This window comes from Vipera berus, assembly GCF_964194415.1.
Source record: "Vipera berus genome assembly, chromosome: 8".
In the NCBI taxonomy this organism is placed as follows: Eukaryota; Metazoa; Chordata; class Lepidosauria; order Squamata; family Viperidae; genus Vipera; species Vipera berus.
The window spans coordinates 7471677-7487013 of NC_138211.1; the positions used below are offsets into that span (position 1 = coordinate 7471677).

The window sequence follows — 15337 nt, forward strand, 5'->3', positions numbered from 1 at the left end:
AAAATGCATTGAATACCAAACTTGATGAGTCTCAAAGAAGTTGAGTACCAAGATACCACTGTATTTGGTGTGTGAATACTGTATTTGGTGTGTGAATCCTACTCAGTACCATGCAATTAATAATCCTGAAGAAATAGCAAATGCTCTTGAGTTCTTGAGTTTCTTCCTATTGATTTTTGATACTAGGAGCAATTTTCCATATATTACTCTCTTTGCTGGCTATTTTATCGTTGTAGTGGAAATAAAACAACAGTTGTCCAAAATAATGGGTTTTTTTCCAATATCAACATCAAAGTTATGAGATTATTTTCTGATTTCCCATTGAAGTTTGCGCTTCATATTTCCTTAAAAGGGAAGGCATATCTCATCAAAATCCTATCAAGATGAATACAGAAATAAAAAAATCAAAACAAGTGAATCACTTAGTAATAAAATGTTATAACAGCTGAGCACTAATTAAAAAATACTTAGATGTAAAATACAACTTTCTCAAATTCCCTACAGTATAAACATACCAACTGAAAGAGAGTATGTAGGATATACACGTGTGTGTGTGTGTTTGTATATTCCGTATCATTAAAGGATGGCCATTCAACCAACGACTGAGTACAAAGATGGGAGAGCTGTATTGTCACCTGGCTCTAACCAGTCATGGGTGCCTGAACTTAAGTTTGAATGATCTAATTGTATATCTTGAAAATACCAAAGATTCTTAAGAACTTATCAGTGCTAACAACCAAGCAAAAAGCAAATCAAACATACTGGCTGTGTTTGCACAAACTAGTCAACCCATTTTAGTTTGGAGTTGTGGCAACTCTTGTGTATTCATCTGTTGTGGGAACTCTTGTGTATTCAACGTGTCATGCAAACCCAAGAAATTACAGACGTAATAGTTTGTTTAATTGGTAAATGGATTATGCAAATGTAGCCGTCAATTGCTATCCATCACTCATGTAAGTATTGTAAATGGCCAGGATTCATTTTTGTTGAGTCTTTCATTATGGGACCACCATAAATGAATAAATAAAGTGAGCAGCATGGTAGAAGCTTAGAAGCCCTTTAATTCATCTCCAAAGTTAAATGCTCGTGGTTTTTCTGAAGAGGCTGAAAGAATTTTTATCCTGTTGGGGAAAAATGGATTTGAACGCAGGCTGGGGAACAATATCAATCCTTAGGCTGGCCGTTGAACTGTGGTATAACTGAACACAGAGGAATGGAGCATGTCATTTCCCTTCGTGAATGGTTAACCTACTGTTTAGCTCTGGATTTCTGAAAGTAGATTGGAAATTATGGAACAAAATATGGAGCTGCATCACCTGTTTTTATGTTGTCTTTCCTTTCCTGTAACGTATCCTGTCCTATTGTCTTACAAGTATATGGAATTAAGCTACTCTGAGTGCTTTATTTTAAATACATCTCTTGTTACGGATTCTGCTTCACTTCAATCAGTTATTTTTAAGATAGTGGGAAAAGGAAAAAGAGAAGGTTGCTTTAAACTGCTGGTGGAGCAACAAGGTTGATTCTTATTGACTAGACCCATATTAATAAAATATCTTTGCAATTATCTTCCCCTAAAATGAGTTTTCTGTTTCAATCTGACAGTGTCCAAAAAACACGGCAAGCTTATTACTTTCTTACGTACATTCATGAAGTCTCGACCAACAAAGCAGAAACTGAAACAGCGTGGGATCTTAAAGGAGAGGGTGTTTGGCTGTGATCTTGGAGAACATCTTCTCAACTCTGGCCACGATGGTAAGAAAAAAAAAAGACATGGTTTGTTAAAAAGAACCACCACAGCATCACTTCTGAAAGAAACTTGGGTTTAATTACAATGAATTATACATGAGCATTAGAATATTCTATCTCCAGTACTTCAATCTACATCTTGATATTTAAACAACTTATGGCATAGAGCAGGGGTCTTCAAACTTGGCCCTTTTATGACATGTAGACTTCAACTCCCAGAATTCCTCAGCCAGGCACGTGCTTCAGCTGTCTGATGGAAAATTTCTTCTGGCCTGCCCATTTAACCAAGAGGAGTGGGAATGACTGGCGGAGGGGACAAACGGTATATTCTTGCTCGAGTGAAACTTTGCATATACATAATTAGGTAGAAGCCTACATGTCTAAGATTTCTTTCAGCTGATAGATCATATCTGAAATACTTAAATTATTACATGTAGACTTTCATCTAACACCACAATTGTGTATATTGTATAATGAATCCATTCTGCTTGTAATTTTGTATTTTGAGATCAGACAGAGGTCTTTTGCTATTTTTATAGTGTTTGCTTAGAAAAGAACCAAGTCTTTAAATTTTTTCAGAAGCTACAGATATTAAAAAACACACACACCAAACAAACTAGTTCAATAGATGGTTTCAGTGTCTTTAATTAAACTCTCCCATCCTGTCCTCTCCCACCCCCCCCACCCCCAATCTTTTAAGTTTTGCCATTACTGGGAAAAAAGTATATTGACATAAATAATACCCTAAGCAGTTGGTTCATCAGGTGTCAGAATGCATGTTATTACACCTTCCGGCTTATGCTTTAAGGCAGACATGTCAAACACAAGGCCCGGGGGCCGGATCCGGCCCGCGAAGTGGTTTCATGCGGCCCGCGAAGCCATCCTGGAAACAGTGAGGGAACGGCCCCCACTGCCTTGGCCCTGGCCCAGAGACCCTCCTTCTGCCAGAGACCCTCAGATCTGTCCCACTCCTGCCCAGGCCCCCATAGGCACCCTTGATGCAAACGATGTAGAGCTGGCCATGCCCACCCAGTAGGCCATATGCACTCTAGCCACGCCCACCCAGTAGGCCACGCCCACCCTGGCCATACCCACCCGGCCCCCTAAGGGCAACCTCAATGCTGATGTGGCCCTCAATGAAATTGAGTTTGACACCCCTGCTTTAAGGTAAAGGCCTTCATACATGGCATACACAAACATGAGATGGGCATACAGAGTTAGCAAGCAAACAGATATATAAATATACAGCAATAATTGAGTTCCATTGTACTTGGGCATTTGTATGAATAAGGAATCTGGAACTACAGACAAACTTAGTTAAAGGAGTAAGAGGAACTGAAAAGTTATTCATATTGCTATGCTGTGAAAGAATCCTTGGTCCCCACGATAGAACTACAGCATCATGTGCAATTTGTTATTCAGCAGCCTGACTTAGAATAATGGTTATTCACCTCAGGGAAAGAAGGAGCAGAGTGGTCCTCTATAACATTCCTTATATATAACTGAGTGTCATATGCTTGGAATATCAATTTTATTTAAAGTTGGGTAATTGTCTGGCGGCACAGGGGCTAAAGTACATTATTGCAGGCAAACTCTGCCCACAGCCTGAAGTTCGATCCTGACAGATTGATGGACTCAGCCTTCCATCCTTCTGAAATGAGGACCCAGATTGTTGGGGGTAAAATGCTGCTATTGTAAACTGCCCAGAGAATGCTGTAAAGTGCTATGGGGCGGTATATAAGCCTAAATGCTATTGCTGTTGTCTAGTAATCTATGGCTATTCCATGTTCTCAAGTCAGACTTTACCAAAACATTGCTCTGAGTATGTGCTACTCCAGTGGTAGTGAATTAAATCTTGGAGAAGAAACAGAGGTCAGACAAACTAGTCTTTGAGTTGTTCCTTAAGGTGTGTCCTTAAGATGTCTTAATGATACTGTTACTCTTTGTTGTTTCTTGCCTTCTTCCATGTTGTTGTTAGTTGCGAAGTCGTGTCCGACCCATCGCGACCCTATGGACAATGTTCCTCCAGGCCTTCCTGTCCTCTACCATCTTCTGGAGTCCATCTAAGCTCACGTCTACTGCTTCAGTGACTCCATCCAGCCACCTCATTCTCTGTCGTCCCCTTCTTCTATTGCTCTCAATCTTTCCCAGCATGCGGCTCTTCTCCAGTGAGTCCTTCCTTCTCATTAGGTGGCCAAAGTATTTGAGTTTTAGCTTCAGGATCTGGCCTTCTTCCATACTTAGACTTTATTTCATCCCGTGGACATTTCATCTCGGGGAATTCACCCTAGATTTAAGGCTTATGCAATTAACACAAATCATTTTTGCTTAATTATATAATCCCCCAGGAGGCACTAAAACGGGTTTTAAATTCCTCATGCCTTTCTTTTGGCTCAGAGCCTGCGTGCATTCCACAGGTACATTAAGTGTTTGATTGGATGAACACCTGCAGTTGTGACAGCTATGGAAAGCAACAGAAGTGTTTTGGCTGACTCTTAAGATAGTAGGTTTCTTCCTGTAGTTCACCTCGGACCTAACAATAAGGAAAGGAACTTTAATCACTTTCATTTGGCTCTTCCTGCCAGTTGAAGCAACTTAGCACCCAGTGGACCATCTCTACCCATGGATTGTACAATATTAAGTCTGAACAGGAGGTTCAACTATTTTCTTTCTGAAGAACCGAAAAATCACAAAATAGGAATAACCCATGACTTTGCCTTCAATTGTCCAAGCAACGCAGGAGACCTCAGCATGTACTTGTAATTTGTGGCCACACGGTACTGGTTTCAGTACAAACAGCTAATCCTTCACATGGACAAAAAAATACAATCACAGTGCCTAATTCATGGTTTTTCATGGTGATAACTTTCCTTTTCTACATTAGTTCTAAAATTGAGGAATAGAAATAGTTGGTCTTCATAGGGCAAGAGGATGGCATTGTGATGTATCCTTACTACTTAAACAGGAAAGCCAGGTTTTCTCAGTCCCCTACCACTTACCTTGACTTGCCACCATAACTGAGACTAGAATTTCCCTCGTTAACCAAGGCAATGATTAAGTGAGTCATGCCCAATTTTACAATCTGTTTGCCATGGTTGTTAAGTGAATCACTTAACACATAGTTATTAAGCAAATCTGTCTTTCCCCATTGATTTTGCTTTTGGAAGCTGACTGGAAAGGAGACAAATGGCAATCTCCGGATCCCAGGACAATGCGTCCATCATCAATCCATACCAATTGCTAAGCACCCAAATTTTGATCCCATGACCGTGTGGATGCTGCAACAAGTGTGAATACCGGTTTTTGCAGGGTGTTGTAATTTTGAACTGTCACTAAATGAATGTCGGAAGTCAAGGACTGCCTTATTGTCGTATTTTTCCTTAGAGCAGAAATGTTTCACGCTTGGCGAGAAATGTGGTCAGTAATGACCCCCCCAAAAGGTTTTTTTTAAAAAAAAATAGCCCTGTTCTAACCTTCATTTTGGAGATTTGTAAAGAATAAGTAATAACAAAGATTTCTGATTCATAGAGGTGCAATTGTAATAGGCAGCATAAAATGGCTTGAGCAACTCAAGGCAGACAGTCTGAGTTTAGAAAACCTGTTGTCTTGGAATTAATCTTGCTTAACTGCCAGCTCTAAAGTCCATCTGTGCGTCAAAATCTACACATCACCAAAGTAATCACTGTCAGTTGGGCCCTTAACAAGACATTTTAAAGCATTTCTCCTGTCACTTATAATCGCTTACAAGCTGTAATGTGTTTTTGTTACTACCCAAATTATTGTTAGGCTAGTTTAGGCCATTTTTAGCAAATAGATGTGCATATTAATTCTAAAAGCAGGATTGAATTTGGGATTATGAAGCAGTAAACTAAGACCAGTTACAGTGGTTACAAACTTAAGCAGCAGTGTTGGATAAAATCTTGAAAGGGTTAAGTATGGTTAAATTCTGTTGGTCTGTGATATTTAGGCACACAGCTCCTTATTGCCATTGATTTTGACCACCTGGATATTTATTTTAAGATGTCCCTGATAACCCTGAAGCTGCTTTTAAAGTAAACAGGTTGGGCAGGATTGGCTTAGTGGTAGCTGTGGAGTTGCCGAGGGTTAGGGAGACACGGGAAGATTGGTTGGAGACTTGGAGGGAGCTATTGTAGCTATTTAATACAGGTTTTCACTTTGGACCACTTCAGATTTAAGTCCAGAAATGAAGGAAAATCCTGAAATCCTCCATGTGGTGTTTATTCCACCAGAAATGACAGGACTTTTTACAGGATGGGCTGCTTAAGTTTTTACAGTTGAATATGCACTTCTGTTTCTAGAATGTCGAGTCGTCATTTTGGCATTAGGAAGAGGAAACACAGACTGCTCGCTTTATCTCTCAACAGGAGATGTTTATTGTGCTCAGGATCCTACAGCCTCTCCTACAGCCTCATAGTGGTTAAATATACCGAGGTTTCTGCAAATCAGGAAGTCTCTAGGCTACATGGATGGCAGGTTGCCTAGAAACTGAAGGTCTGAAAAGAGCCTCTCGTTTGATTAAGCATTGTTAATTGCAATTTCATTTATAAATACCTAAGATGTTTCAGCCTTATCAGCGATTCACAAAAGTCAAAATCTCATTCTACATCTTAGATCCCAATAGATCAGGGGAACCTCAGCATAATATTCCATTTCATCTACTATAATTCGGAAATGTTGTCCCCTCAGTAGCTGATTTTCTGAGACGTCCCATGACAAGTGATGACATCTGGCAGAAGTTGTTCTGGGCTTGACAGATACATCTGTATACAAAAAGGAACATGCAGTATAGTTTTTACAACAAATATTACATCTCCCACTCTTGTTTTTCCCCCCCTCCTGACCTTTTCAGGTTTTAAAAGTTGAGCACTGCACTCATGTCTTTTAAATAAGGTGGAAACCTCATGCCTTGAAAACAGCAGTAGCATATACTTGTGAGGTAAAATTCCTAATTCATGAATATTGTGCTTTTAGCATTTGCAAGCTAACCTTGAAGTATTATTGAAGGATGATTATATAATCGTCAGTAATACATAAGGAAGCGTAGTGTTTTGGAAATAATGCCTTATATTGAGATCAAATTTACTAGTTCTTAGTTTTGTTGGTTCAAAGAAAGATATTTCAGCGAAGGGACTTTGTTCCAAAAGACGTTTTATACATAGGTCTGAGAATATTCTGAAAGGCAGTTGGATCAGAGGGGGGAAATTGGGACATTGCTGTATGAAAAATGGAGAAATTCTTCTCATCGGGTATTTTATTTGAAAAGACACATGTCCATTTTAAAAGGAGTCATGAAACTAGTATCCCAAGTATACCATTCACATTAATATCAACATCCCTCAGCATAATATATCGAGTCCAATCTGTCAGTCTAACGTTGGATCTGAACGCAATGTAAATCCAAGGAGGTTGAGGTCACAAACTGGCAATTGCCTACATCCATCATCCACAGATACATAGGAAGAACCATTAAGGTAGTGGACCCCTGAGTTGAACTCAACGCTTGCTGTCCAACTAACTATTGTTGATCAGGAAATAAGTACATTTGCTTAATCACATGCAAGCAGTTACATTTATGCTGTAGATTTCTTCATTGTAAGCAGGGTAGTTAATTCATGTGAAAGATTTTAATTGTATCCTCATGCGATGAAAGGCTTTCGAATTAGCCATTCTCTGGCACAGTTGCATGGTGAAAAGAGGCCCTCTTATCCATTTTGACAGGGAGACTAGAGAATTAACGAATTGTACTTCAATTGTCCTCCCAATATCTGGAGGACAAATTGGGCTGTTGAATGTTTGGCCAACTTTGTGTCCCTCTCTCTCTCCCCCCCCTTTAATAAAATGGCAAATGAGGTATATACCACATTGGAAGAACTGTTACTTCTCCCCCCTCTTCACTTTTTTTTAGGGGGGGAGGAGGTTGTTTTCTCTTTTACCTCGATGTTAAATGTCACAGTGGGGGGTGCTCCTGAAATTTAATGATGACATATAACAGTTCTCCGTGATGCTGTTTGTTACAAGGCTGGAAAGCTCCAGGAGGCAGATGTGAAGGTAAACATACTGAGCTTGTTCTCCGTATCCTTTGTGTCAATAAAGCAATTCAGAGAGGTAGGAGCGGTGTTGATGGGGATCATTGAGAACCTCTGGATGTTTTTGTGCAGGGTCTAACGTCTTCCTAGAAGAGAATGGGGTTAATTAAAGAGGGGAAGACAAATGCCATGCTCTTTAAAAATGAATACATCAGCATCTCTCTAGCTCCATCTTACTCCTTTATTTTAAAATGTTCAGTAATAGATTAAACCATTGGCAAAGACACATAAGATGATATTTTCTTCTTGGTTTTGAAATCTTATGCCTCATTTGAGGCAAATATTTAGGGGACTGATTTCAATAGGAATTAGGGAAGAAAAATTCTTAAATTGAAGACTTAGTAGTTGAAAAGGGAGGAAAGTGGATGGAAGGATGGGAGAGGAGAGGAGAAGATGACTTATTGTTATATATTCTTACGATTTTGACAGGGTAGTCCTTGTCATGTTTTCTCATTTTAGTAGTTCCTAATACCTCACAATAAGGGACGCGGTGGCTCAGTGGGTTAGGACAGTGAGCTTGTCGATCAGAAGGTCGGCAGTTTGGTGGGTCGAATCCCGAGTGCCGCGTAGTAGAGTGAGCGCCTGTTACTCATCCCAGCTTCTGCCAACCTAGCAGTTCAAAAGCACATAAAAAATGCAAGTAGAAAAATAGGGACCACTCCGGTGGGAAGGTAACAGCGTTCTGTGCGCCTTTGGCGTCTAGTCATGCCGGCCACATGACCACGGAGACGTCCTTGGACAAGTGCTGGCTCTTCGGCTTTGAAACGGAGATGAGCCCCAGCCCCTAGAGTCGGAAACGACTAGCACGCATGTGTGGGGGAACCTTTACCTTTTAATACCTCACAAGGGCTCCTAGGGAGCATAGGAACTATTTTCTAAAAAATGCTAGAGCACAGACTCCGATAAAATTCAGTAAATTCAGGACAAAAACAGTAACAAACCATTGTGTCTGGAATCCATAATTCAAAAAGGTGTAATTGCTACAAGTTGAGGTGATGGCTTAGAGAAGCAAACTTGTAAAAAGCAGTGATTTTTGTCAACTAGTGAAATTGCAAAAGAAGCCTTCCTGGATTTGGCCAAATGCCTGTTGTGTCCAGTAACCTGTCTCCCATCATCACTAACTCGATTAAAATAATCAAGGAAAATACACATCTGTCCTTGGAAAGGGTTTGTTGCATTTAAAATGCTTTTTAAAATATTTTGCTGTCAAAACTGGGTTTGAGCTTAGAGCAGGCGTGATCTATTATAAGCAGAGCAATTTCACTGTTGGGCTTAGGAGATTTTCTCTTTCCCCCTCCTTCTCCATCTTCTCCCCTTTGCATCTTTTTCTTGAGCATTCCTTTTAATAATTTTTGGGATGTTCCAGCTCAGTAAGAGCCTAATTGCCCGGGAAAACTAGTATTGTAATTGTGCACCGAGACAGTGCTACCTGCTATGTACAGATTTGCTTTAAGAACTAACCACTCAGTATCTCTTCTCAGTTCTCGATTTATGAGAATCGGCAGATTACATACAAATAGGTTTTAAACTCTCATAGGAATCTTTCAAAGTTACTTAGTCAAGAGTACCTGCCAGGGTTTTAAATGTGAGTGGTTGTTATTTTTTAACCACGGCAAATACCAGCTTAAAGTGGTATTTAAGATGTCCACCATTAAATCTGTTTTACTCCTTTGAGGGATAAAAGTATATGGATTGGTTGTTTTGAACAGTTTGCTGTTGGATTGTTTGGTATGTTAGTTTGAATGTTAATGTGTGCCTACTGCTGCCTGGTTTTCAATTGATCCTAATCTGTGTTGCTGCTTTTTCAGTTACAGATTAACTTCATATAATGTTGTCTTCTGGAAACTGTAGCTGTGGCTTACCTTCTTTCTATTCCCCCCGATTAATATACTCAAATATATATCCTTACACATATAGAAACTTTAATAATTAACTTAAGAGTAACTTGTTGTTGGTTTGATAATCTGAAACTGTCTAGGTCAAGAGTGAATGGACTAAAGGCCAACATTCCTAAGCTGATATTCTTATTTTTATCCAAAGACCTTGGGATCTTCTAGCTGCAGCCAGTCAAGAAACAATACATCCAGGAGCAGTACTATAGCAATATTTAGCTGTCTTTACAAGTTAAGCAAAGCATTCCAGTCACCTGGAGGCTTCAGTCCTCCATGGGATGTGTAATCTTGTCCCTGAGCATCAATATGCCTCAAAAATACAGTGTAGGAGTCAGGAACATCAACATTATTAATCGTGCAGGGTTAAACTCCTAGCCTTTGTTTAAAACCATCATCCATACTGCCTGTTTCTATTTATCCCTAGAAAGAAAGAAAAACATACTGGGTGACAATGGATGAATAATAATCAATTAGCCATTATCCTAGTGAAAATATTCCATCTGCTTAGTGCTATGGATGAAATGGTAGAGAAAGTAGAATCACATATCACAGCTAAGCATAAGTTTGTTTAATCATGGACTCTTGACTAAACCACAGTTGGTTAAATGTTCATTACAGTCTAAAGGTGATAGATTCTAGTATCTGGATTTCTACAACATATAAAACTAAAATCAAACCAGTGTGTGTCTAGTCTCTGTATTTGTATGAGTTCTGAGTCAGTGGTTGTTGGTAAATCATAGAACATTGCCAGGATTTCAGTACTTGTACAGAGGAGTGGGTTTAAATAAAGGCTAGGAGTTTAACCCTGCAGTATAATAACACTGATCAGTGGCACTTAACTTAATCTGAGGCCACTTTTAGAAATGTATTGATTTCAATTTGGATGTAAAAATGAATGGGATAAGCAAGAGTTTTAAGAAAACTGTTACTTGTGCAGAACTGTTTCATGATCCAATAAATCCTGCATGGACAAATCTGCTGATACGGATGGTCATCTGATGGTCCACTAACCCTTTTTACTTTTCCTTTTAAGTTCCCCAGGTCCTCAAGAGTTGCACTGAATTCATTGAAAAACACGGTATCGTGGATGGAATATACCGTCTGTCTGGGATTGCATCCAATATCCAAAAACTACGGTAGGCTTGTATGCACTATTTGTGAGTTTCATTCTCTGTTGGGTGCCCTTTTCTTTTTTCCTAAAAAAAGCAGACAGACTCTATGTCTCCTTCACTCCATAGCTGCTTTTTGGATTTTAAGAGTCTTTTTCCTGTCTGAAAAAGCAAAGTGCATAGTCAGGATAGAAAGCAGTTGATTGTTCTGGAGCTACTATCTGCTGTTTAAAGTATTCAACAGGATTGCAGGTGTTATACAAGCATTGTACTTTGGTAGATACTTTTTTAAAAAAAAAATAGTTTGGATAAGTTCTGCACGAGGTTCTGGTTTCTTCGGCTTGTATATGACCTGGGGGTGGCTTTTGTTGACCTTATTTCATTTCTCCCACTCATCTTTTGCGTTGTAGGTTTGACAGATGGGTAATTTCTCTAAATAGGAACCTGTCATTTAATGCTTAATGTGACTCTGACACGGGCCACCTATCTTGCCATTATTTATGTAATTGCCTCATCCACTTTAGAGCTAGGTTGTTTTTTTTTTGAGCAAACTAATTGGCTATAAGATGATTGAAACTGCTTGTCAGAAAACCCTGTAGCTTGACAAAAAAAATCAGCATGTTTTAAGTTGCTGTTTACATCTTACTTAAAGGCGAAACCGTATTCTTTTCCCCCCACCCCCACCCCCCTCGTCCCGTTTCGTTTTTCTCTATCTTCAGGCACGAGTTTGACTCCGAACAAATCCCTGACTTGACAAAAGATGTCTATATTCAGGATATACACTGTGTGGGTTCACTCTGCAAGCTCTACTTTCGGGAGCTCCCGAATCCTCTGCTCACTTATCAGCTCTATGAGAAATTTTCAGTAAGATTGTTGTTGTTTCCCCCCCCCCCCTTACTGTATGGGTATCCTTAATAGTGTTTCAGAGATTCCTTAACATTTTTTCTATGGATAATTTGGAGAAACAGCATCACATTTAAAATAACTGGCACATTCCCTGTATATCGTTGCTGTGTATTTATATGAGAATCCATTCGTTCTTCCGGTACGTTATGGAACATGAAGTTTGGGATAGCATTTCTCTGGGGGAAAAGAAGCTTTAAGCTTATTTAGAGTTGCAGCGAAATCAGCTGATTGTTTCCACTTGGGAACTAGGTTTAGTTGACAGTGTTAGCATGGATTTAAGAGATCTCAGTTCAAGTCCCAAGAGATCCAGATAACTGAATAAGTCCCAGAATTCCCCAGTCAGCAGAGTTGCCAACGTTGCACACCTCTGCCTTATAAACTGCTGCGTATTGGAACTGGTACAGAATGCTAAAGTAACATATAACATCCTGTGATTTAGGACAGTCAAAAAAGTTAGCGAGGCGTTTATTTTTGCTCTGCATTATGTTTTTTTATTGGTATGCCTCTGTAAGGCTTTAGGAAAAAAGAAACAAATGTGCTGTGCTGAGACTTGTGATCTCTTCCCACCCCAGGATGCTGTATCTGCTGCAACCGACGAAGAAAGACTGGTGAAAATCCATGATGTCATCCAGCAGTTGCCACCACCACACTACAGGTCTGTGTACATGGCTATTGCACAATTATTTGGACTGTGTTTACACAGCCTGATGATTATGTTGTTTAAAAAAGAACCCTAGGTGACTTTGTGGAAGCTCGTGTCCTATTTTCCCTGCAGACATAGTAGTATACCTATATTAACACTAATCTGCATCCACCCTTTTTTATAAGCAATGTTCTTTCTGCCTTCCTCATTCCATATACAGTAGTAAAATCATTCTTTAAAGACGTTGACATTTTTAGTTTGCTCAGCAGGTAAGCTGACTTTGTTTCGGCTCAAGGACTAAGCAGAATCTTGCCTGGTTAGTATTTGGATGAGAAATTGCTAGGGACATGCGGGTTTTGCATTAGGCCACAATGGAGCCCAAAATTTCTGCTGTTAAGTGAGACACTTGTTAAGTGAGTTTCGCCCCATTTTACGACATTTGCCACAGTGCTTAAGTGAACTACTGCAGCTGTTAATAGCACGGTTATTATTATTATTTTTTTTATTAAAAAGTTTTAACATACATTTTATCTTTAACAATCCCCCCTCCCCCTCCCATACCCATCCCTCTCTACCCCTCCCCCCTTCCCCCCCCCCCCCGACTTCCCAAAGCTAAGTACAGGGTATAAAAACAAATAAAAACAATCATAAGCATCCAAATGCTAACAACCACAAACTCTAAAATCTATCACTCTCTAGCTCAAATAGGATAACTACAAACACTATTACTATTAAATATATAAAAAAAAGAAAAAAGAAAAGAAAGGAAGACTTATTCAAATGCTACATGAAACTTTTTAGTCCCGTATTTGTTCTGGATATACTCAATCCATTTTCTCCACTCCATAATGTAACGTTCTTGCGAGTGATCTTTCAAATAAGCCGATATCTTTGCCATCTCTGCCAGGTCTGAAACCTTTAAAGTCCATTCTTCTATAGTCGGCAGAATAGCACGGTTATTATTGACTTTGCTTGTCAGAAGGTTGCAGAAGGTGATCACATGACCTCCTGGGACATATCAGCCATCATAAATATGAGTCAGTTGCCAAGCGTTTGAATTTTGATCATGTGAAAAATGGTGCTAAGTCATTTTTTTCAGTGTTTTTGTAACTTTGAACGGTCTCTAAATTTAATTTAATTTAATTTAATAATTTGATTTCTATACCGCCCTTCTCCCGAAGGACTCAGGGCGGTGAACAGGGCAATACACAATAAAAATTGAATACAAAAATTAAAAAGCCATTAAACATCATGCCCATAAAATCAATACATATTAAAGTTAAAACTAGTTTTAAAAACCCAACCCCATCCCGTCAGACCAGGCCAGCTTGTTCGAAAAAGAATGTTTTGAGATCGCGCCGGAAGGAGCGAAGGTCGGGGGCCATCCAGATCTCAACCGGTAAGCGGTTCCAAAGGTCTGGTGCGCCCACAGAGAACGCCCTCCCCCTGGGGGTCACCAATTGGCATTCTTTGATCGGCGGCACCCTGAGGAGGCCCTCTCTGTGGGAGCACACTGGACGGAGGGAAGTTGACGCCGGCCGCAGGTGTTGCCGTAGGTAATCCGGACCCATGCCATGAAGGGCTTTGTAAGTCATAACTAACACCTTGAACCTTGAACTATTGTAAGTCAAGGACTCCCTGTACATGAAGAGATGGACTTGTCTGTCCTGTAAGTTACTGGTTTACTGAGGATCCCATCTTCCCTCTGTGAAATTAAGGAGCTGAGTGCATATCCTGAAAGATTTGTGGTGACACAAGACTGCCTTCTGCTTTATTTAAGCTCAGTAACAAGACAGATAACCCATCCCTGTCCTCTCTGCTGATACTCCATGAGGTTGTTGTGATTCCTCGCCAGCCAGTGGATCCGGCAGCTGAGTCTGAGGAATGAGATGAAGAGGAGGGGCCTGGAGTGACATCAGAGTCAGAGGAAGGCTCTGAGAAGCTCCAAGACTTAAAGTCAGACAAGGAGTCTGGGCCCCTCTACTCACACTTAGGCTGAGACACAGCTGTGCTGGGAGCCCGAGTTGGACAGTGATGAAGAACAGTTGGGACAAATCCAGGATGCATGAAAGCGCCGGCAAGAGACGCGAGTAGGACAGAGGAATGCAATGGGGCGGCTCCAAAGGCAAAGGAGAAGGCATTAGGAAGCCACGCCTTGGCTTTATTATAAAAGGGGAGGTGTGGGAGGTGCTGGTTGCTGATGGCAACCGTTCGTGTTGAGGATAGAGTTTCTGTGGACGGTGTTTGTTTGCCTTGGACATTGACTCAGGTCTGTGAGAATAAAAGGGGTTGTTTTTTCTCTTGTGGTTCCTGCCTGTTTCTTGGAAGAGGGGTTTCTCCTTGTGAGCAGAACAAGGACTCACGTAGGCTGGGACAGAACAGAAGTGGGTGTGGAGGCATCATGCAAAACTCAGCACGCCTCATAGGAATATACCGTATATACTTGAGTATAAGCCGACTCGAGTATAAGCCGAGACCCCCAATTTCACCCCCAAAAACTGGAAAAAGTTATTGACTCGAGTATAAGCCGATCCGCCGTTCTGCAAGCCTCTGCCGCCAGCAGAGGCTCGATCCGCCATTTTACAAGCCTGAATACACAGGAATACCCTGTGTGGCCAAGGCTCGTCGGCAGGTCTCCGTTCCTCCTGCCGACCTTTGGGGAGGTTTGGGCGCCTCCCCAAACCTCCCCAAACCTCGGCAGGTCTCCGTTCCTCCTGCCGACCTTTGGGGAGGTTTGGGCGCCTCCCCAAACCTCCCCAAACCTCGGCAGGTCTCCGTTCCTCCTGCCGACCTTTGGGGAGGTTTGGGCGCCTCCCCAAACCTCCCCAAACCTCGGCAGGTCTCCGTTCCTCCGCGCAGACCTGCCGACCTTTGGGGAGGTTTGGGCGCCTCCCCAAACCTCGGCAGGTCTCCGTTCCTCCTGCCGACCTTTGG

General features: G+C 40.9%; 1 protein-coding gene across 5 annotated transcripts in view; it reads left to right on the forward strand.

Moving 5' to 3' along the window:
* The window catches only part of ARHGAP32 (Rho GTPase activating protein 32), a 133522-nt gene that overhangs the window by 97925 nt on the left and 20260 nt on the right, over window positions 1-15337 (forward strand). For all 5 annotated transcript variants that reach the window (XR_014027175.1, XM_081333460.1, XM_081333461.1 and 2 more), the window contains 4 exons: window positions 1603-1752; window positions 10779-10881; window positions 11574-11718; window positions 12333-12415. Coding sequence is in view for 4 of the 5 variants with exons in the window: in XM_081333460.1 (XP_081189586.1) it covers window positions 1603-1752; window positions 10779-10881; window positions 11574-11718; window positions 12333-12415 (481 nt within the window). In the remaining variant the exon portion in view is untranslated. The remainder of the gene's footprint in view (window positions 1-1602; window positions 1753-10778; window positions 10882-11573; window positions 11719-12332; window positions 12416-15337) is intronic.